The 23954-nt window shown below is 36.9% G+C and overlaps 2 protein-coding genes and 1 long non-coding RNA gene across 5 annotated transcripts; 1 reads left to right on the forward strand and 2 right to left on the reverse strand.

Annotated features, from left to right (window-relative positions):
* Window positions 1-113: 113 nt before the first annotated feature.
* On the forward strand, window positions 114-11448 carry LOC117782152 (inositol polyphosphate-4-phosphatase type I A). The gene is made up of 11 exons (XM_034619134.1): window positions 114-250; window positions 810-840; window positions 873-1020; window positions 1383-1541; window positions 2172-2422; window positions 2453-2465; window positions 3452-4003; window positions 4590-5139; window positions 6640-7876; window positions 9593-10332; window positions 10847-11448. The coding sequence occupies exons 3-11, from the start codon at window positions 903-905 to the stop codon at window positions 10977-10979; spliced, it is 3753 nt and encodes a 1250-aa protein (XP_034475025.1). The 5' UTR covers window positions 114-250; window positions 810-840; window positions 873-902; the 3' UTR covers window positions 10980-11448.
* On the reverse strand, window positions 11293-13076 carry LOC117782142 (39S ribosomal protein L38, mitochondrial). The gene is made up of 5 exons (XM_034619121.1): window positions 12852-13076; window positions 12620-12775; window positions 12197-12554; window positions 11837-12135; window positions 11293-11767 (listed from the first exon to the last, which is right to left on the reverse strand). The coding sequence occupies exons 1-5, from the start codon at window positions 13009-13011 to the stop codon at window positions 11481-11483; spliced, it is 1260 nt and encodes a 419-aa protein (XP_034475012.1). The 5' UTR covers window positions 13012-13076; the 3' UTR covers window positions 11293-11480.
* Window positions 13077-14293: 1217 nt separating this feature from the next.
* Window positions 14294-16427, reverse strand: LOC117794047. Of its 3 annotated transcripts, XR_004618348.1 has the most exons (3): window positions 15819-16413; window positions 15507-15744; window positions 14294-14715 (listed from the first exon to the last, which is right to left on the reverse strand). It is a non-coding gene; the product is annotated as an uncharacterized LOC117794047 (long non-coding RNA). The 3 variants fall into 3 exon arrangements; XR_004618349.1 differs by lacking the exon at window positions 14294-14715 and having other exon boundaries at window positions 15358-15718; window positions 15819-16427; XR_004618347.1 differs by lacking the exon at window positions 14294-14715 and having other exon boundaries at window positions 15358-15744; window positions 15819-16427.
* Window positions 16428-23954: the final 7527 nt, after the last annotated feature.

The raw sequence follows: 23954 nt of genomic DNA on the forward strand, positions 1-23954 counted from the left end.
ACGCGTCGCCAGCTGTGCAACCAAGAACACAGTTAAATTTGCCGATTTGTGGAAGGCGCAGGGCGGTGAAGAGAGGTCAGGTCAGCGTGCCACATTTTTGTGGCAAGTCTTAACAAATACGAGACGAGAGAAACAATTTGTGGTCCATAAGCGCCGCTTTGGCCATTTGCGATGCTGTTGTCAACGTCAGCTGTGCTATTTTGATAGAAAGAGAGCGAGAGAGCCAGCAGTGGAGTTGAGAAGAGACAAGGTAAGTAATACAACTCACCTCACACACAAGAAAATGTGCCGCATTTGGGCTGGCCAATGCCCCCTCCCCACACACACACACAGCCCCTTCCGTTTTCCACCAACTTTCTTGTCTTTCCGTTTTTGCTGTCTGTTTTCAATGTGTAATTTCTTGAATTATTTAACGCAAAACTACAGTTATTATTAAGGTGTGTGTTGTCCGCCCAGTTGGGATCCATTATTGTGTGTGTGTCTGTGTGTCCAACCTTGAGAATTACCAAGTTTATACGACAGCTAGTCGGATTACATAAAATCGAGTTGAGCCCGTTATATTTTAAAGTCGGTTTTAGTTGTAGTATATATACAACAAAATCAGCTGATTTCCCTAAACAATTGCCATAATAAAAAACGAGCCAAGCCATGTCAAACAGATTTCGGTTAAATCCGAATTAGCTGGCGCATAAACCTGGTAATCTTTAATAGTACAAAAAGCACTTTTTGTGATTATCATCAATTAATTTGTGCGCACTTCCCATATATGTAAACAAAGCGGATAATTTCTCAATTTCAATTACCAACAGCTATTGGGCCTTCATTCCCATTCCCATTCCCGAAACGTTAACGATTATCAACGTGAACGTTGTGAACGCTTTCAAAAATAGTAGGGCCCAAGCATGCGATTCAATAGATTGGAGTTAGCTAGCTTGGCAACCAATCCCGCAACCAGATTTGACAAAGAAGGTCTGCTGACAATCACTGAGCGACAGGAGGGAATCTTTTGGCGCACCGATGGTGAGTGCAATTGCGTCTTAATCATCAAACATTCTTATCCACATTGCACATACATACACAAACACTTTCACTTACGCTATCACATAAACATGCCTACAAAGAAAGGTTGCTTTCTTTGTTGACTTTTTTCTTTCTGATTGCAAAGTGTTTATGATTTCGTGCTTATCACCCACGCACGCACACACGCACACAAACACACATACATACTTACCATATTGTGGATCATTGGATCCTCGCTATACCACGCTCCAAACTCACCTCAATCACTTTACTCACCACTCCACTCGCTCCACTCCACTCACCACGTTTGCTTACGCACTTTTGCCGTCTCTCCCTCTGCGTTATTCCAATCACCAATGCAGTTAAACTGGAATGCTGGTGCAAATTGCGTGGAAATTTGCTGTTCTATTTGAAGGACAAGAATCCAAAGTCCACAGTTGCCGGTGTGCTCGTCCTGCAGGATTGTCAGCCGCGTATACAGCATGAGGAGCCCGAACTGGAAGGCTACGTCTTCGATTTAGGTAAGTGAGTATAGTCTATAAGCATGTTTTGATTTTATTTACCTTGCAGAGTATCTTAAAATCAGACCGGATTTTATTAGTATATCATATACTTACTTAACTGCTTAAGAAAGAACCGGTTAAAATTCTTTCTTTAGTTACTCAATCTGCTGGTCTCAACCAATTTTATAATTTTTGTGTATATGATTTTATCTCTTAAATTTTGACAAAATTTTGCTAAAATGAGACTAGTATATCTGATACCTTTCATAGAAACCATAGAAAACTTTGTGGTTTCTTAAGTTATTACAATCAATCTTCCAGATTGCGTATATGATAATGCATTATACATTCTGACCAAATTTTCATGAAATCCGCTGAAATATAGCTGTCATAGGAACGATCGGACGAAAACTTACCTCAAATAAGAAAACTTTGCTGTTTCTTAAGCTATATCAACAAATCTCATTGATTGTGTGTTGTACATTCTGACCAAATATAGCTCAAATCGGACTAGTATATCTTATAGCTGTCATAGAAACGATCGGTCGAAAATTGAATAAAGAAACTCTGCAATGGCATCAGATCTTCGGCGTGCCAAAGATAAGCATTCTTTTATGTTAACTAATCCTGATTTGACTGTCTCCTCAGATTTTAAGGACAGTCCCTCGCAACGGATTGTGACGCAGAGTGCGTCGGAACGTCTGGATTGGGTACGGAGCATTGAGGCTTGTTCGAGCGGACAGATAAACCGGCAGATAAGGCAGCTGGAGCAACAGATAGCTGCCGCCACATCCACCACCACCAAGAGTACAAACATCACATCCATGGGCAATCGCATTGATCAGGGTCTGCCGTTGCCATTGTCCTTTGAAGAAGAACCCTGGCCGGTGTCGGTGTCGGTGTCGAATGCAGAATTGGCAACGGCAGAGGCGCCCTTTGAAGGTGATCTTATACAGTTCTAGAACTGAACTCTCCCCCAAGTTGGATATTGTTTGTTTGTTGCCTTGCCCCCCTCTTTCACATTTAAGTGTAAATGCTCTGGCTGTTGATACCGTCAACTAACCATGAATAACACAAAAGAGAGATCAAATAGCGATGGCTAATGTAAAATCTTTAAGTTTGTAAATCAACGAATTTTATAATCATGTTATTACTCGCACACCCACGCTTAACCAACACTCACACACACCCACACAAACACTCAAACACACACACAAACACTGGCATATAGTTTTCTCATCCTTTAATACTTATATAGTTCCTAGTTGTGATCTTTTATCCTCAAAGTTGTTTCTTTCATGGACAACAGCCAGTTTCTCGAAAACTAAACCAAAGAACTTAAGTCACTTTAATGCCATGATGACATCTGCTTAAACTGACTAAGATTATATAAATCCTATAGCAACGCACTGATTACAGTTTAGAGCGAGACAGAGAATGAGAATATAGAGTAAAAACTTCAAAAAACAACTTTCATTATTAATCCAATAAGGTTGTGAGCCATTTCAAGCAAGTGTCATTGTAGTATATCTTACGATATTATAGAATGTAAGCATTACTTAGTTTAAAAAAATAGTCTCGATTTGGATTTACTCAATATAAATTTAGAAACGAAAATCCCCCCACCAACAAAAAATTAAATGTGTATATATATTTTATATAATATATTTGTATATGGATGTGGTTTATAACAGGTGTGTGAGAGTAAGAAAGATATTAACTATATATAGATATATAGTTGCATACAGGAAGAATTGAAATGAAATTTATTCGAAGAATAAACTTTATTTTGCTTATACAAAAAATGTAAAAAATTGATTTGTTATTATTCTTTTTGTAGTCATTTAATAGTTGTAGTCCTGAGCATGTTTATCTCCCTCATTAATTGCAATAGAGAAAACAACAACTATTTCCTCTTGGTATTGCAGATTTGGGGCTCTCGGAGCTCTCAGAGTTGCCCATATGCGAGACGGCCATATCCTGTGATAATCTGCCGCTGGACGGTTTCGGTCGTGCGCCAAATCCTCGCGTCATCTGCTCGGTGCTGCAGCCTGGCGAGGATTGCATTTGGCGGCAGTTTGCTCGCACTGAGCTCCTGGAGCGCACAAGGACACCGCAATTTCTATGCACCATGCGATTCCTGCGCAGTGGCGGCTTTAAAACATCCACGAGATTGAGATTTAGTGTTCAAGATGTGCGGGAACGTGTTTCGTTGACATCGTTGCCTTTGGGGCATGCCGAGGTTGCCCTCGGTGTCATTCAGGATGCGACGCGACTTCGTTTGCCATTGAGCTCGCCGCATGGTGAATGTGGCTTCATTACACTTGCCTCCTGGGCACCCGAGGCAGCCTCCGAGCTCTCCCAGTCCAGCAATGCGATGGGCCGAGGTGCAACGGGATTGCTGCAACCGCCGCCACGTTCCAGCACACAGATGTTCGACCAGGCAGCGGATAGGGGCAACTCTGGCACCAGGCAAAAGGGTGAGTTCCAAGCGATCTTCACTAAAGAAACATTAATATATAATTTAAAAATTAAACTTACAAATGAAATTCTACAAATTTATAAATACTACTATTATCATCCTACTTAATCGCAATTAGATCAGTTAAATAGAACGGCATTAATGGCTGTTTAAATTTTTGAAGCAATATAAGCTCCCTAAAGTATGCAACCGGTATTCCTATAATCCAGTTCAGCCTTTCCGACTAGTTATTGAAAGATTCTCAGTAAATTTTAATCTTATTTTTAAAAATATTCTTTGACAGACTTTTTATATTTTAATTTTTATTATTGAAATTTACTGATTTTACATTCAAATATCTTTTATTTAGTCAACTAAGAGCTTAACCAGTCATTGAGAAAATTGGCCTTAATGCATTAAAAAAGAAAAGTAGTAGATTTTATTATATATAAAAATTATTACAAACTTAGCCCATTGTTATATTAAAATTCTATAACATGGACAATTCACCAGATCTAATATTTACATATGTAGCTACACATAGCTTGAGATTGAAATAGCATAGTCTTGAGCGAATCTTTAACTTGTTGCCTCTTTATCTGCAGGCCATCGACGCACTCAATCGTTGCCGCCGAAGCTGGGCGTCCGTCTGTTCGTGCCACAACAGTGTGGCGTGGAACGAGTCTGCGCTAATCCTCGCCTGCATTCATATCGACTGCATTCGTCACTGGGTGCGGATATCAGTGTGCTGGAGACGATGCTGGAGTCGCGTTTGTGCTGTGCCGTGCCACAGCAGTTGCTGTCCATTTGGATACAGCGGGAGAAGGAGCTGCTGCAGGAGATCTCCGGCATGGGAGAGTTGAGCGGCGAGTGGCGCTGGCGTCAAATGAATCTGCTCGAAGAGCATCTTCGCCTGCTCAAGGACTACTCCCAGGCCAAACAAAATATCCAGCAGCTGATGCGTGATGGCATCTTCTACAAACGTTCCGCAACCAAAACCGATGAATCTCTCGAATTTCTGCCCGTCAATCTGCACGTGCAACGCATGTGGGCCCAGAATGATACGCTCCAACGTCGTGGCGTCCTGGACATCATCACAGTGGGCGCCTTTACCCGACACGATGCCAAGGGCCGCAAGTGTGGCGGTCTCATCAAGTAAGTGGCAACTGCAACTGCAACAATACCATCATATGTATAACAGTATAACAGTGTAAACGGATCGTGTGTAGGTGCAATGTAATGTAAACTGAGAGTTACAACAGAACCTCTACATATTTTGAAAACGGCTTAACATTATGAATTGATTTTTTTTTCTTATGGGGTAATTTTATCTCTTTATAATGTACTTAAAATTTTTTTTTTTAATTTGCCAGTGAAGTTTACTTTGCGTTTCATTCTTTATAAACTTAAAAACATATTTATGATAACTTGACACGGTATATATTTTTTATATTATTTTATTTATGACTATGAAAAAGTACTAACCAAAAAAGGAAAAAAATCGCATTACTAATAATTCTATAAGTAGTTTTCCTATTTTTTTTTAAATACAAATGTTTGACTTGATTTGTATAAAAAGCATTTGACAAGAAAATTAGGGTATTTATTATACTGAATTTAAATCCAATCAACTGACTAATCCAAATAATAAATTCCTACTAACCGCAAAATGAAATTGAGTATTTGTAATTCTTGATAAAAGTCGCTTAAGAGAAGTACAATCTAAAGAGCAAATTTTTTTAAAGTACACGTTTGTCCCAGTTTACTTATCTGCAAATTCGCTTTAACATAACTTCGATACTTTTTATAGCCTATAAATGCGGGCTCTCGAATTTGCGTCATACAATTTTTACCAATTCTTCAAAAAATACATTCACTAAAACAGAAAATGAAATGTTAATTACATATATTAGAAATCATATTGTCACTGCTACTTAAAATTTGTAAGAGAATGAAAATATTAATATTGTAATTTAGAAATTATAATTTAAATAATATTTCAGATTAATCGGTCGATTCAGAATTTGGCCACGCCCCCTTTACCGCCTAAAAATCGACATGGAAAATTTAACATCCATTTTATAAGAACAATTTAAAAGCTAGTGACACCAGACTTGGTATGTAGATTCCTCTATATTGCAGGCAGATCAAGTTTGTTTCTTTTTGGGATCAGCCCACTATATCATATAGCGCCCATAGGAACAATCGGTCGAAAATCAAGTTTTAGTATGAAAAACATTTTTTGTTTTTTGAGATATCGTAACCAAACTGATACAATATATATCTAACTTGGTTTTATATATCCTGACCAGAGTTGGTTTAAATCGGATCCCTATGTGATATAACTGTCATAGAACCGATCTGGCGAAAATCAAGCCTTAGTATGAAAAACTTTTTGTTTTATGAGACATCGTAAACAAACTGACAGAATATGCTTTTAAGTTTGTTTTATACAGCCTTACCAGTTCAAATCGGTTTACTATATCATATAGATGCCATTTAAAAAAAGTAGTCGAAAATGTAATAAGCAGAATATTTTTGAATTTTCCATAGTGAGTACAGGGTCTCCGACAGTCGAGAATGCTCGGCTGTAGCTCCGTCCATCTAGTTTTTATTAAAATTATAATTAAATTTTTATGTTTTTCGCTTTTTCAGGCTGCTGCAGGAGAGCAAAGCATGGAAGCTGGAGCAGAGCAATGCTTGTAAAGTGCAGGCGGCAAATGATACAGTTCAGGCCACGAAGCAGCTGCGCAAGGAGATTGTGGAGCTGATGTCGCAGCTGCTGCAGTTGGCCAGCAGACGGAGTGCCAGAGATATGATGCCGTTGTGCAATGAGATGGTGGTCAAGACGAGAACGTTGCTCAACATTTGGGAGCCGAGTATTGTGGAGGAGGCGATGACATTCATAGAGTGTCATCGTATCATCGAGGAACCGGACAATGTGCTAATGGAGCCCATGTCGCCGTTTCGCAAGATCACACAGCAACTTAGTGCACTGGAGTTGAAGTCACCAGAGTTGGAGGACTTTGCCACACCGGTGGTGGCACCACCAGATCTTTGGCCACGCGGCCAGCCATTAATGCGTTCCAATAGCTGGCATCCAAGCAACACATCGCCGTCCAGTTCGCTGGACATCAATGCCATCGATTCGCTGCAGCATGTGGTCAAGTGCTACAATGCGCATCTGCGCAGTCTCGAACAGCAGCAGGATCAGGCGGCGTCTCTGACTCCGACTGAGCTCGAAGGCGAGGCCACATATCAATCACTGCCACCTAGCTGGCAGGGCGCTCCAGGAGCTGCTCCGCCCCTGGTTGCTGTGAAAGTGAGAGCGAGACAGCCGCCAGCTGGTTTCCTGGACACCAAGCTGATGAGCTCCTCGCCATCGGCAAACTATTATCGGCCCACAGAGGAGCCGGAGCCCCTTGATCTGACCCAATTGAACATCGAGGCAAGCGTCATGTGTCTGGTCAGCAAACTAAAGTTCTTTTGTGGTCGCTGTGACAGTCCCGCCATCCGGTTGCGTCATCCCAAGGCGCCCATTAAACGCGAGGGATTCACAGTGGTGCCACAGCAGACACCGGATGTGATAGCTGCCCCCAAGGAGCAGCCACAGCAGCTGAAACTTGATTTGACACCACAACCAGCGCCAGGATTGGCTGCGGCTCCAACAGCCAAAAAGGGTAACAAATTCACCGATGGATTGGATCTATCGCTGACCACCGACTGGGTTGGTGAACTGCGTCCCAGCATGCGTAAGCTACGTCATGCCATGGATCGTCTGCTGAAAACCGCGAGACTGATGCACTCCGTGCAGCGTCTACAGCAGGATGTCCGCTGCAATCGACTCCAGGCGAGCATCATGTATCGACGCGATGTCTGCTTCTCCCAGGCGGTAAGGCACTCAAATTTATCCAAGTGCATACCTCTAAAAACTAACTATAACCTCTAAAAACAACACTATACTACACAGCAAATGCGCTGCTTCGAGTAAAGACGCTGAACGCGAATAACTTATGACCCTGTATATGAGCATTTGGGCAATTGTGATAGACACATGAAAAAGTTAATTTTATCAAATATTTATTATATCTGAAAAGCAATTTAGTTGAACTACTTTTAGTTAAAATGATGAAAACAATCGACTTTTATAATTAAAAGATATAGGTCAAAATATGCGATGCATTACAAAAAAAAATTGTTCTGCATCTTTGTTTTTATTATAATGCAAAGACTCCTATCCAACTCTGAAAATTTTAAGTCTCAAGTTTCCACATTTATTCGACTCCTTATATCTCCCTACATAAAACACCGCTTTAAATTTAATTCTGAGACTTTCATGCTTTTATAACTAGATCCCAAGTCTGAACAACTTCAAAACGTCATAACTTTATCAAAACTAAACCGATTTTCAAGCGGAATGTCATTTTGATCATGGTTTGGCTTTTTAATTCATTCTAAATTCAAATTTTATTCATTTCTTACAAAAACTATTTTTTGCTAGAATTCGATTTTGATGGTAAGGGTACCCCCTTTGAAATTTTGAAAATTGATAATTTCAAATCTCAAGTTTTCACTTTTAGTCAACTCCTTATATCCTAATTAGTATAAAACAACACTTGAAACTTGATTCTGAGACGTTTCATTTTCTTGTCAAAAATCATGGGAAATTGAACAAAAATTTTGACTTGTAAAAGGTACTAGATCCAATGTCTGACCAACTAAAAAACGTCATAACTTTGTCAAAACTGTACCGATTTTCAAGCGGAATGTCATTTTGATCATGGATTGGCTTCTAAATTCATTCTGCATTTCAATTTTATTGATTAAAAAAAAAATAATTATTTTTTGCTAGAATTCGATTTTGATGGTAAGGGTACCCCCTTTGAAATTTTTAAAATTAAAAATTTTAAATCTCAAGTTTTCACTTTTAATCAACTCCTTGTACCGTAATAAGTATAAAACGACACTAAAAGCTTGATTCTGAGACGTTTCATTTTCTTGTAAAAAATCATGGGAAATTGAACAACAATTTTGACTTGTAAAGTTACTAGATCCAATGTCTGACCAAATTCAAAACGTCATAACTTTGTCAAAACTAAACCGATTTTCAAGCAGAATATCATTTTGATCAAGGTTTGGCCTCTTAATTAATTCTGTATTCAAATTTAATTAATTACGTTAAAAAAATTGCTGGCGCTAGATATTGGTTTCAATTTTTGGAGAATTTTACATTTTAAATCTTAAGTTTCAACTTTTTTTCAAGTTCTTTTGTCTTAATTAGTTAGTATATAACATTGCTTTAACATTTTATAATATTTTAAAATTGATTTGTTGTACCGGTACTAAGACCGGAACCGAGAGGACAAAACCGAAATGATGGAACCTTTTACCGAAATAGTTGTTTTGGGGACGTACTGGAACCGATATCTGATACTTTTTGTTTCCCTGAAAATATTATATGATTTTTAGCTGTTGATAAAAAACATCGAATTAAAGTAATTTAAAATTGCTGAGCATTTTTTATTTTAAAGCATTCGACTAAAGTACCGCTGTTAAGTTTGCTGGATAATTTACATAAAAATGATAATGTTTGTATTGTTTCTTACAGTTAACTGCCTTGGTGAGTGGCCTGATGCTTCGGCTGTGGGGCAGCGAACTGGACAGCGGGTATATGAGACTGCTGCGAGAGCTGGGACCATTGGCGTACTTTGAGGGATTGCTGTCGCTCTACGGGGCAGAGACGGATATGTGGAGTGACATGTGTATTGCCATTGAGGATTTGTCGTCGGTTAGCTTTACGCTGGTGCAGGCACAGCCGGGCGAGGCGACGCCCATGCCGCGCATAACGGGTTCTCGTCAGGCGCTGGAAGTGCTGTTGCCCGTGCCGGAGCATGTGCTGACTAACAGCTGCTCAGTGTCCAGCTTTAAGATCACGCCCGTCTTCTTCAACATTGGCATTAACGAGAAGGCCACGTTGGGTCAGACACGGGAACAGCATCGCTCCAATTTGGACAACTATTTAAGGCTTAATCAATATTTTAGTCGATATCGCAAGCTGGGATTAAATGCTTCAGCTGCGGCGGATGTCAGCTCATCGGAACTGGAGTCCCTACACTCGGTGCTGGGCTTTATGGACCAGCAGCTGCGCTCCAATGTCACCAAAAATGTAAAGATTCTGCATCTGGCCGAGGACGCATGTCGATTGATGGGCGGACTGCGTTTCACATCATGCAAAAGTGCCAAAGATCGCACCGGCATGGCGGTTACCCTCGAGCAATGCCGTGTCCTCGTGCGGGAGTTTCAGCTGCCGGCTAAACATGTACCCTATGCGCTCAGCACCATGAGAAGGTTGTATATCTATCCGATCACTTAGTATTAGGTTACTGAAACCGAAATTCTCGTTTATGCTCCAATTTCAAATTTTGTTTGCTCCATTTATAGAAAATATGTTCCGTTTAGCTCTATGATTTGTTGTCATATTGAGGCTCAAGTTGGCTAATTAAAAAATAATACACTTCTTTTTTCTTAACCTATTGCAATTTAAATTTTATATATAGAATGAGCCAAACATTAATTCGTACACTTGTGATTTTAAATTATTTGCCATCAAAAACTTTTTTAAACACAATTAGACAATATTGCAAATTTATATTTAAAAAACTACAATAAAAATCGGTGAATTGAAGTGTTTGAAACGGCCAAATTCAGATATAAGAATAATTTTGGAGCTCCTATTTTGAATTTTTGTGATTTCATAACTTAAAGCAAGTATTTTGAAATGAGGTGCACAAAAATAATGAACTTTTCCATATAACCCTGCTAGTTACATGCATCTCTTAACGAACCTTGTTTTATCTTGCAGCGAGGGCACACGAATGGACAATGTATTCAAGAATATTGGCAAGCACAAGTATGCCTTCAATTTGCCACAGGTGATCATGCTTCCGGCCATGTATAGGCCACCAGTGGGCGCCTATGGGAAAGCCCAGACCTAGGTGTTCAACCTCAACTGCAAACGCAATCGGAATGGGAATCGCAATCGAACTTCCAGTTAAAGATCGTTAAAAATCATTTTTAGGCTAAGTCAAATGCAACATACGAGTACTTATGAGAAACTTATTAACAAAACACTGTGCCAAAAATAAACAAAGAAACGAAACAAACGTAAATTAATCAAAACATAAAAAAAAACTTATTAAATACATATTGTCTCAGAACTGTATCGTCTGTTAGTACTTAGAAAGGGAAATGATTGTTATTAAACGCATCAAAACGAAACAATTCCGTAGAGTTAGCTTTCTTCAATTATTTATGTTAACGTATTTATTTTTAGACTATTATGTAATTCATACACATATTACTTATAGAGGCGCAACATGTACTTCATTGTTTCAATTCATGTACTTCCAGCAAAAAAAGAAAGCAACTTGTTAACCAAATATAAAAGGAAACTAAACAACGATTAATCAAATGTGTTCATCTGTTTTTTGGGTGGTCTAGTAATCCTGGACACGTCCAGTGCCCAATCGCCGTTTGCGTATTTCCGTTGCGAGCCAGGAAGGTACATCTTTAATAGGATGTGCACTGGGGAAACGCAATGGAGGCTCGGGTCCATTGAAGGGATGTGTTTTTGCAAGCTTGCGCTCCAGATACTCCTTGTTCACCTGCTTGATGTCGCGATGCTTGTCCATGTACAGATTGAAGGGCTGCTTGAGCGGGAAGAACTTTTGATCTGCCAAATATGGCTTGGGGAAATCATATTCATACACGGGCTCCTTGATCTCTGTAAATTACAAACATCCCATTAATAAAAAACAAGTTTAAATTACAAAAATTGTCTCCTGAAACCTACGCAACACATTGTGATAGAACTTTGTCAGGGATTCGTCCCAGTTGGACTGGTAGAAGGCAAGGCCCGCTGGTGTCAGCTCATCCTGATGCTGGCGATAAAAGTCCAGTGTGCTAAATGTACGTTTCTCCAGACTGATGTGATCCTTGGCATCCAGCTTGTGTTTGCTCAGATCCAAGCGGGACACCTGCTTGTAAAGCACAAACACCATGCGCTGGTATCCCACACCCTTTGGCGGAAATGGTGGTAAATACTCAGCCAAAACTTCGCCCTCGCCGATCTTGTCATTGGGTATGTTGGAACTATTGCAAATATCATAATGAATGAGAGCGGGAATCGTCCATTATCTTTAAGGTAACCTACATGAACCAATGTAGACACTCAGCTGCTGGATTCGTGTAGTGGGCATCGGGATTTGTGAGTAGTAGCGTCCAGTAGCTGTCACCCTCCGCCGACTTGCCCGTTATGGGATCCAACTGGCCATCAAAGCTGACCAATGGCGCCTTGATTGCCTCCGAAGGTTTTATTACATTGCCATTGTAGACGGGACTTAGAAGATTCGCATCCAGCTCATACTGTATGCTAAGCGGAACGCGTGGCACAAAATACGCGCTGCCAAACAGATGCTCAAAGATGCCATAGTGATCCGCCAGCAGACGCAGATCATGTTGGCCTGTTGTTTGCACATAAGCCTCCTGCACCTTGTCCAGGTCGATGACCACTGTAAGCGTATGTGATACAATCTGGATATAATTCGGAATTTTAATATCTTCTTTAGCTACTCACGCTTGTTGCTTCGCGCCAGCTTCTCCAACTCCTTGCTGGCACGTTGCGCCTTCAGATGCTCCAGGCGAAGCTTCAGTTGTGCCGAACGCGATGGCTTCAGCTGTGGAAATCCAATGTTGACGCGTGCCACAATCTCTGGATCGGTAACATTATCGTCTGCACATTGGATTTGTCAATTGTCGGTTATTTGATTGTGATTATCGGCGGTGGTTACATCAACAACGCAACTTACCCCGCAATCGTTGCTCCAGTGTTCGTGCCACACCGGGTGGCTTGCCGCGCAGCGTGTGTCCCTGGCGCGAACTGACATTGAGTAGTCCCAGTGCTGCGGTTTGTGTGCTACGCAAACCGCCATTTACACCGCTTTTCATTAATAAATTGCTAAAAGACATTGTGTTTTATAAGAAGGCGGCCTCGCGTTTTCATCAACTGCACAGCTGACTAGGGCTGCCGAAACATCGATTGACCGATTGTTATTGACCGACAGATCCATGTTTTTCTACTATCGACATATTTATCTCACAACAATTATTACGGTTGTCGATAGTTGTGTTGGTCAACGAAACTACTACTACTACTACACTATTGCCATGTATACTCAGCTATTGTTTGCTATCATTTGCTATTATTAAAATTTTTAAAGCTATGCAAAAGTGCACGCAAAAATGCTTTCCAGCTAGAAACAGCTATTTTATTCCTCAAAACTTGGCAGCACTAGTGAGTGAGTAAACGGGCGATAGTTGTCTCTCGGAACGTTGCTAACTCTGTTTACCAGTGCTATGTTCAAAAACGGCGCCATAATTCAAATGTGAAATTATTTAGTAATAAATAAACATTTTGAAGGAAAATTAAAAATTAGAAATTACATAATGTGAAGGTGATTATTTTGCAAAATTATTTCAGAAAGTTCTAAATTCTGCACTTAATAAATAAAATTTCTTTTATTTTGTGAATTCGTCCTGTTAATGTTGATTTTCAAGAATTCATGAAATGCTCCGCATAAACGTAGTAATTGACTCTTGTCAATCAGCATTTGTAATTCTACACTAAGAACTAGAACTATGTACACTTAATACCATTAGGTAAAGTGAAATTCCTTAATGCATCCTGCAAATAAAAGCAAATATAGAGAATGTGTGTTAGAAGCAGAATGAAAAAGGGGTAAACACAATTGGGATAGTATACTAACTGATAAATATAATAGATTTTAATATCTAGAACTAATGACCCTTAAGATGGAGGCAGAAGGACATGACCTATGTACAATTCATGTTGATCGATATAAGCAAGGGTAAATTTACATGCTTTCTATGCATACATACGAATTACATACATGCATACATATGCTTCAGTTTATTACTCTCTTTTTAATAATGAGAGAAAAAAAAGCAATTGAGAGCGAGTGCCGGTGACGAGCCTCCTACACACACGCACACAGCTGCACTTATGTATTTCACTCGTAGTAGGCAGTGTTATACAAACCAGTTTACACGCGCTTTCGTATAACAGTTGCTGACACTGCTGCTGCGGCTTCTGCTGCTGCTGCTGCCACCGCTATTGCTGCGTCGGCGCTCGAAAAGGACAAACTCAAGGGCAATCCATTGCTTAGGCTGAGCAAAGGCGCGTCAGGAGTGCGGCAAATGACTGAATGTAAAAAATTAAAAGCGAATTTTTCTATAAATATTTTATAGCACAAGACACAGTGTTGGCTAAGTACATACAAGTGCATTCATAAGTACATATATATGCATAACATAAGTGCTGATATTACTAGAGAGTGATTACACAATCGACATCCAACGGTCAATGCACACGTCATTGCGACACCCACCCACCCAGTTCTGTCCCTTTCAAGCACAAGCGAAGAGTTTGACATTTACGCTCTGCCCACGCTGCCAAGCCGCCTACACATATGCCAACACACGCTCTCCCTGCTCTCGCCACGTTGTCATTTGCTCTCTCTTGACCCAGCATGTCAGTTGTTGTTGTTGTCTCCTGCTTTTTTGTGATTACAGTCGGGCTGCTCAATAATTCATCACCTTTGTATTCCTCTGTTTTATTTTTTTCTCATTTAGTGCTGTTGCATTTACGGGGATCTATTGCACAGTTATTAACAGAAAAAAGTAGTTTTATCAATCGACAGGCCTGTGTAACTGTCAATCTGTCTGTCGTAATTGTAATTGTTGTTTGTTTTCGATTTTACGACCCTGTACTTAAAAGTTCAATGGGTCTTTTAAGCTTGTCAAAAAGAAAATGTAAAGTACACATATTTTTTTTTGTATCAGCATTAACAACCGAGTCGATATAGCTTTAAGTATCCGTATGTCCAAATAAACACTTCAGATCTTAGAGACTATTAGATCTAGACACACTAAACTGGGTAAATGCATATGTAGGTGCTCGTGCATACAGTTACCAATAAAACAATTGCATTACTACATTTTCTTATAGATGAAAAACAAAAGGTTGGGAATGCGATTTTTCCAAAAACTTACATATATTTAATATATTTTGTTTTGTATATCTCATATAAAAAATTGTAATGAGTTCTTTTAGAATGGTTGCAAATTTTTGTTTTTGAAAACATTGCATTAGAGGTTGGTCCTATTACTATATACTATATTATTCTAAGCTGATACAGTTTGTTTAAGAATTTCGCCATGATACTTTTCAACCCTGACATTGGCATTTTTTTTTAGTTAAAATATTTTTATTTATTTATTTTTTTGTTATTTTCATTATTATTTTTTATTTTTATTTCTAATTTACATTTTGTTAAAAGCATAAGTACAGGGTGTGTCACAGCTGAGTGTGCTCGCCTGTAGCCTTTTCTACTTGTTTCTAAGTCTATATTATTTATATATACATACATATTTGTTATACATACATATGTACGTGTTGCCTGTGAGCTGTTTCCCTAAAGGCGTTTTTTCGACTTTTCGTAAAATTTTCCACTGCGCACGCACTGTAATGGGAACCACATCTAGCCGGTGTAGGCTGCTGTTCCGTCATCCCCCTCAACTGATTTGAGGTTGCCCCGCTCCTCCTGTTGCTGTGGAAACTGGGCTAAGTTCACATTCATTAGCAGGGTGCAAGTAGCTATTGATTGTGCACGGCATCATTAGCTATCATTACAATTACAGTGATCACTCGATAATTTCAGCTGTCTAAAGAAGGCTTTTAAAAAATCCTTAATTACCTTGACAGCATTTATCGAATGCACTCTGTACTACCAGTTTTTGTAGTATTGATATGGAATTCACTGGAAATTGAATAACCTAAAGTGCTTGATTTGTGCAATTAAGCCGAGCGATTTTTGACATCCCGTGCAACGCCCTCCCTATCAGAGTCCACTTTGTTTACTGATAAATGATAAGCGACGCGTTCGGGACTCTTGAACATATGCCAATTTGGGAAATCAGTCAACTTGTCGGTATATCGATCGTACAATTGAACTCGTCAAGTGGTCTATAAATACCTATACAACATACTACGTACATATGTATATAAAATTGTACAATATGTAAGTATTATATAGCTATAAAGTCCCGCGATAGAAATCTGATTGTATTATTATTATTTTTTTTTTATTGCTTCCCCATTGAGAAGTACGCACATCAACCAGAGATTATCATCATTATCAATATGAATGGAAAACATGAATTAATGTGCACCCCAAAGATCTCTGACCGTAACCGTCCTTATCAATATTTCATCGCTCGGCATTTGCACTTTTACTTTCGGTTACTGCAGGGCAATAGACTGGTGATTGCCTCAAATTTACTTTCATTGACCTCTCTGTGAAAGATTAATTCGACATGTGAATATCTACAAAAGATTCTTATCAGCGCATGCTAATCATTACCTAGATAAGAGTACATACTAGTGTTTGTTACTGCGGACTGCCGTCCTCGCTAGTGACGAAAGTGACTAACTAGTGACTTTATTTACTGGTTGCAGTAGAAACTAGAGATTACTCGTAACTCTTTACTAATGTTCTCATATATAAGAGTCAATTTTTTTTTAAATGTCAGCAATTCTTACTATTTACTCATATTAGCTAGTGTTTACTTGTAACTCGTTACTATTGGTTACTCGTTATCAAAAATCCAAGGAAATCTTACTTCCCAAAATCCTTACAGCTCAGTCTATTAACTGGTTACAGTAGAAAATAGAGATTACTCGTTGATTCAAAGGATTTTAAATTTTCCTGTTGACTGTTTACTCGCTATTCGTTCTTAATGTTATTCTGTAGTCGTAATACTGGCTCTTTTGACTACATACTTAAATTGGGGAACACAAATTAATGTAATTCGTAAGTCGCTGCGCATTACTGTCTACTCGCTACTCGTTACAATATTTTTAATTAAACTGTACTCGTTTCACCTAAAATTCCTTTTTACTTACATATTGAATTTTAACTTACGCATCACTCAATATGAGTTACTCGTTACTCGTCAATCACCACTCGTTACTAATCTTTACTATAATTATCTTTTAGCTGACTGTGTGTTTCATTCAGACATTATCCAGAAACTTGATCTTCAAGTGTATATCAGCTGGTACAAGTTCCTCTTACGACTGTGTTGATTTGTTATGTTTTTCGCCTATCACATATACGCGGTAATATTTTTAATTACATAGAGCACTCGACAGGGACCCACTTGACCCACCCTGCCAGCACCACCACCAGCAGCAGCCCTCATATTGAAATTCGCATAGCATTCCTTGAACGCATTGTCTATATGGCCACCTATAAATATGTTTATTGTTTATAATCATAAACAAGATTGCGCCTCGAGCTGTTTATGCAGCATGTCTATGTATTTGAAAGTGCTTACACAAATGTAGGTGTAAATATGCGACTGAGATTGTGAATAAGTGTAGGACTGAGGCGATAGACGTGTCGTATACTTAACGTATACTTACTCGTCGTGCCTTTTGACCGAACCGAGCTTATCAATCAGAACAGAACAGAATAGAACAAAAAAAAAAGCACCGAGTTCCCTGAGCTTCAAAACTCGCGTGCTGCTTTTCTCGGATTGTCTGTGGCCATCGACACACACCAGTTTTATGCGGTTGTGCTTCCAGTAGGCCGCGTCATGATCATGAACTTTGCCTTTGTGTAATACTCGTACTCGTACTTACTATATATATTGCGCAGTTCCATTGCAAAATTGCCACTCAAGCAATCGTATTTACGATCATTCTCAACCTCAACTGGGTATTACATTCCCCAAGAGTCAACGAGACGTAACCATACCCCACAAAGTGCATATTAGTCATACCAATGCAGGTACTTGGAATTCTTTGCCCAGCTATAGAATTTCGATGAAATTACGATTAATTCGATGTAACTATAGTAATAGATTTAATAGTTAAAGAATCTAACTTCTGAAAAATTTCAACTGAGTATTAAGATCTCTTACTTGATTCAGATAAAGCTATCCAATATTTCTACATTCCACATTTTATTTATAGATGAAAACATGATACAATCGTTATCAGATTTGATACATTTTAGATTGACAACCTGATCAAAACTTAAGTACTATCGATCACTAATTTTATTTATTGACTGAAACTACAATACACTGAACAAAAAAATTTGTTTTTGACACAATTTTTAAAATCAATAAAAAAAAATCATTTAAAGACATTTTATTTAGAAAAATTATCTTTTAATAAGAGAAAATATTGTAAAAATATTGGGATTTTCTCTTAAAGTTGTTTTACTTAACAAATGAAAAATTATTAAGACCAATATTCTTGATATTGAAAAGCCAGTTTTTTAACAATGCATTGATCTTCAATAAGATCAATTTTAGATTTGAAGATCAGTATCAACAGTTGGTTACTAATGATCAGTCTCAACTGACTACTGAGTTCTTAAAGAGATAAGTATGAAAATACACCGGGTTTTGTGAATTAAGTTCCTTGAATTTGGATCTTATGAAGATTTCATTTTTGTATATATTTTATTAAAATTAAACATTATCGTTTTTTCCATAACTTACAGTCTTGAAACCTTTTAAACTTTCTTGGATTTTCCAGCCTACTAATAATCTGTCTGTTTTGCTTCATTGAATTTATAGAAATTCCTGATAATACTGTTATATATATTTATAGCTATTGGGTATTTCTTTGAGCGCAGTTGCATAATTCATCTTAGCATTGACATCTCTCTGTCGCACTTAAGCTGAACTTGAAATTAAAAGCAATTATAGTAGTTATTGTCTCTCCCTCTCGTTTTCTCTTTGTCCGTCTCTTTTTTTTTTTGTCTGTCCCTCTCAATCCAGCTTTCTACCCGCTGCTCTTTGAACCATCTCAAATGAGTGCAATTCGTTTGCAGTTTTCACTGCATTCGTAGACAATAAATAAAAATACAAATGAAAAAAAAAAACAATAACAATAACAATATGAATTGTTGCGAAATGACAAACTCAAAACAATTTCGCTGAATGAATCGATGGACGACTGACTATAAACAATAATACAAATGACACAAATACACACACATTTACATAAATGCATGCTTTCGGTCAAGTCAAAGTACAAGATGCGGGCATATTGGACTATTTAATGACCTTCACCTCACTCGCTACTTTTGAAGAGAGCGTCTAAATGTAGAACAGGGTTAACTTTAGGCAGCTTGGGTTAGGTTAGGCCCACTTTACGTTAGGTAAGCTTGTTTAAAGCTTAGATTTAAATTCAAAAATGTTACGTTAAGGTACACATTAAAAATATAGAAAATGAATAACACTATAAATTTGTCTCATGTTGTGGCTAGATTTAGGCTTATATTTAAGTTCGATTTGTACTCTTGTAAATTAAGCTAAGTTTAGTTAATCTGCAAGATTATGGTTACGTTTTTTTTTTTTTTTTGTAGAAATTTTTAAAAATTTGTTTTCCTATCTTATATACAAATTTATTTTTCCTTTTATAGCTATACAAATTGGGATTTTTAAAAAATATTAATTAGTTATAAACTGGCTAAGCTTGATTTTAAAGTTGTGTTAAACTTAAGACAAGAAAAATTTAAAAAAAAAGTATATTATGTTAAAAAAAAAAAAAAACGTTAGCTGCAATTAATTAAAAAAAAGATTAGAAATAAATGCAAAATTGCCGTTTGGCTTAAAATCTTTAGTTTTAAGATAATGATACTCTATGTAAATTAATTCCAGTTGAAACTAGGTTAGGTAAGGATTGTTTTATGAAATTATTTTATAGTTCAGGCGTATGTAGGCTAGATTTGTGCTTAAATAAAATTAGGTCCTATCTATCTTTAAGCTTTGTTTTAATTTGAGGTTTGGAAAATTTTAAGGTTAGGGTTTTTGTAGGGCTTCAGCTAAGGCTTAAGCTCATACATAACTTAAACGTACAAAGCAGTAATCGAAGTCTAGTAAAACTAATGTGCCTGAACGTGGTGCATTTGGTCATACGTATAAGAAATGCAGAAACGTGATCTATTCCATGTGGATCTCAGTGTCACTTTTCGTGGTTATCGGGCAAATGAGCTTGTTGTTTGTTATTGCTGTTTTGGTTATTATTGCGACAGTTTATTATTGTTTTGTTTTGTTTTGTTTTGGGCTGTTTGTTATTATTATTATTATGGTTATTTGCGTTCTTTTATTTATGGGCGAAAGGTGTATAATTTATGCCACAAAGTTAGACCAGACAATTTGCGGTTTTTTTTTTATGGTTATGAGTTATAACACAAGATCACATTTCATACGATTGAAATGGAGGTTCCCCCAGGGGGAATTACAGAAGAAATCTGATGTCTATGTCTGAGACGGTTTAGTTTTATATGCGGCATATGTCTCTAAAACTGGTCAGCTCTACGTTTCGGGGCTTTACAAGCGGCGTAAATTGATTCAAGTGTTCCACTGATATAATAAAATTGTATGCCATGCATTTCTCTATTCCAGATCTTGGAAACAGCTGCCATTAATTGAACAAATTTCAACTGAGTCGACACTTCGTTCGGGGGTAGTTCAAGGCGGTTCCCTCCGCTATAGAGACTGCGATTGTTCCTTCCATTCAATTGTATCGTATTGGTTGCCAACCAATTGACTTGTTAAACGATTAAATGTGAATGACATTACTCTCCATTCATTATAATCAACATTTATGTACACATATGTTTTCATTGTGGCCATGATCTTGTAAGATCTTGAGACAACCGCATCGTAGTCGACTTTACACTTACCGCTATAGGTTATCGGTTATCGGCTATTGAACCGTCTCGACGTTTATTTATTCGACCTCGTTAAGATCGCTTAATTCCCATTATTTGAAATAATTATAAAATGTCTGATGAATAACCTTCTAACAAGTCTTAATGATTAGCTAATGAGCACTTATTTAGAAATTCCAAATTAAACACAGCTCATATCGCAGTTTCTTAAGTATAAAATGATTTTTGTCGATCCTAACACAGTAGATTGAGAACTCATCTGATGATTTTGTTTTATATTAACAGTTAAAAATGGTCAGAAAAGTTCTCTTGTTTATAGTTAGTTTATAGAAAAAAATCTGTTAAGAAAAGTTTTTTTTTTCAGATCGCAAAACCATAGTTTATAGAGTTTCTATAGCAGGTTCTTAAATAATTAATTGTTTGTATTGTTGTTGATGAAGTCTTTTTTTTAAATTCCTTCATTTGCAGTGGATTTTTTTCTCAGAAAGCTTATAAAATCATCTCAATGAAGTTTTCATTGTCGAAATATTTCAGATAATTGTGCCATTTTCCGCTGGTCGCTTAACTTAATGATTTTTCACTTTTCTCAGCTAATTGCGGAAAATAATTGAAATGTGGTTAAAATACGATAATAAAAAAAACTGGTTAACAATTTGTGCAATATTTGTATATATATTTTTTAATTATAAAGCACAGCACGCTGACGCTGACGCCGAAGTCAGCCGAGGCAGAGGCAGCGACAGCGACAGAGCTGCGCCTCCATTAAACATTAAAAACAGCTCACAATCTAATTTGACAATAAAAATGTTTCCATAATATACATAGGAAAAAAAAGCAGACAAATTTATTTGCAGTTGTGTGTAATAAAATAATAACGGCAATCATTCAAAGAAAACAACAACGATAATTACAACAAAAACAATGGGTATAGACCGTCGCAACTTTGATCTGTTGTTGCTGTTAATACCCTGTAGACGATAAAAACGGGTAGGCGAAATCTACATATGTTATGGTCGAACTGTAATAACTTTGTCAAATCTCAACCGATTTCCCTGCAGAATGTCAATTTTATCATTATTTGGCCTCATAATTTGATTCTGCATAAAAATTGGAAATTCCAAATTTTACTATAACTGTCAATTCTTTCAATTTTCTTCAACTTTCTCTTTGACACTTTTTCACAAGTGATATGGTAAAACTCGATCGATAATTCGATTCTATTTTTTTTTTTCTAACCCGGTTCACAGTTTGGATTTATAGAGAATCTGCTGTATCCGTATCCCGATTTTAGGTTCCTTCTTCTTCTCATTTCTTCGCTATTAATGTTTTTACTTTACCAAAAAAAATATAAAGTGTTGATTTGTTTGTCAAATCATATTCCATACGCTAACTTTACTAAATATGTAATCAATTTAAAGTAGCTTAAAATTTACTTAAAAAGATTTATGCAAGCCAGCTTACGTGGTATTCTGTAGTCGTGCATTTAATCAATCGCAGCAAGCAGCTGCGACCCAGTGACCAATTTGAATTGTTTCTGTTTATGATATTTTTTCGTCATGCACCGATTATAACAATTTTCGCTCCATCCAAGCGGAGTCTTAATGATCTCTCTCCGAAAAACAACAACAACAACTGTACTACCAGTTAAAAAAAATATTTTGCAAAATCTAATTAATTGTTTCGGAAAAAAATATACTTGCATATGTAAATATAAATTTAAAATAGTTCACCCAATAGAAGTCATTATATCGGTTTATAACTTGTTCTAAAAACCATGATCAACTTTAATAAAATAGGAAAAATAGCAAAAACCAAGAAAATGTTTATTTCTGTAAAATAAAATATTTATTTATTTTGTTAAAATAATTTTTAGACAGACTTTAGATATATTTTATCTACTATAACAGCAATCTGATTGCTAAAGAAGTGCTTCTGGAAATTTGCGATTAGATTTGTTATTGATAATATCAATTGGCCAACCTGAGTATTAGTAATGTTTGCAGTTATATTAAGTGCTGATACGGTCTCTTTATAGGGATTATTCAGTCAATGCTTTCACGTGAGCTGACGTCAGTTTTATATTAACATTTACATTAAAATTAACATTTACAATGTCACAATGCAAATTCTCCACTGGGCACAAGAAATTCGTTTCCTCCTTTTTCTTCATTTTTGCCTCCCTAGCTATTTATCTATCTATTCGCTTCTGCGACATTGTTGTTTGGTTGCAACAGGTGAAAAACAATTTGAAACATTTTTGTCGTATTGATAAACAAGTTTCCCGATCTTGCTGTGCACATTTAGACACATACAGTTTGTCAAGTAACTATTTTAACAAATTACAATATTCGCATATTTTATTTAAAAACTAACTATTAACTATTTTTAGACCTTTACTTGGTTTTTTTGTTTCATTTTTTTTTGTAATTTTTTAATACTCTCCTTTGGTTGTAAAAATAAATCAAAACAAAAAAAAAGAATACATTTATACAGTTAATCATAAAAGTGTTCTGACAAAACAAAAATTTATATATGTAAATACTTGTTTTTTTATTTGAAAAAAAAAAAAATGAATTTTAATTTTAATTTTTTTTTTACTTGTTTTAAGAACCAAAAGCAGGAAATATAAAAAATTAAATAAAAATCCATGAAATATACATACTATTTTTGGAATTGAAAATGTGTAAATTTTTGATTTGTCAAAACACTTTCCTAGCTTACTGTGTGCAAGGGCGTAGGCAGGGGGGAATAGAGGGGCACTATGGACAAACCTTCTTAGAATTCGTTGAAGATAACAATTTTGACAACCAATTTGACTCAAAAAAAAAGGGACTCACTCTACTGTATTATTTTTTGTTTTAAGAATCATGTATGCTGAGTGTGCTAGAAAGGATAGTCTCCGAAATAATTGTTACCTTTATAAAGTTTCGAAATGAAATAGTAATGTGTGTTCTACAAGATTAAATAAAATTTTAAATTAATTGATGCAACTGAAAATGTTTTTTAAAACTGAAAGAAATCTATTTTGAATTAATTTATTAATTATATAAAAAATACCTTAAATAACAATTATATATCTCGGAAATTTGTAAACAGTTGTTTCAAAATTAATTCTTTTAAATGTCTCTAGAGGTT

The sequence above is a fragment of the Drosophila innubila genome, chromosome X (assembly GCF_004354385.1).
Source record: "Drosophila innubila isolate TH190305 chromosome X, UK_Dinn_1.0, whole genome shotgun sequence".
NCBI lineage: Eukaryota > Metazoa > Arthropoda > Insecta > Diptera > Drosophilidae > Drosophila > Drosophila innubila.

Bases quoted from the DNA above. Each gene is read 5' to 3' on its own strand.
- LOC117782142 (XM_034619121.1), bottom strand. From the start codon at position 13,011: ATGTCTTTTAGCAATTTATTAATGAAAAGCGGTGTAAATGGCGGTTTG. The intron at 12,555-12,619 runs GTGAGTAGCTAA...ATACGCTTACAG, and splicing joins GCTGGCGCGAAGCAACAAGC to TGGTCATCGACCTGGACAAG. The intron at 12,136-12,196 runs GTAGGTTACCTT...TATTTGCAATAG, and splicing joins GAGTGTCTACATTGGTTCAT to TTCCAACATACCCAATGACA.
- LOC117782152 (XM_034619134.1), top strand. From the start codon at position 903: ATGCGATTCAATAGATTGGAGTTAGCTAGCTTGGCAACCAATCCCGCA. The intron at 5,140-6,639 runs GTAAGTGGCAAC...TCGCTTTTTCAG, and splicing joins AAGTGTGGCGGTCTCATCAA to GCTGCTGCAGGAGAGCAAAG. The intron at 10,333-10,846 runs GTTGTATATCTA...TTTATCTTGCAG, and splicing joins GCGCTCAGCACCATGAGAAG to CGAGGGCACACGAATGGACA.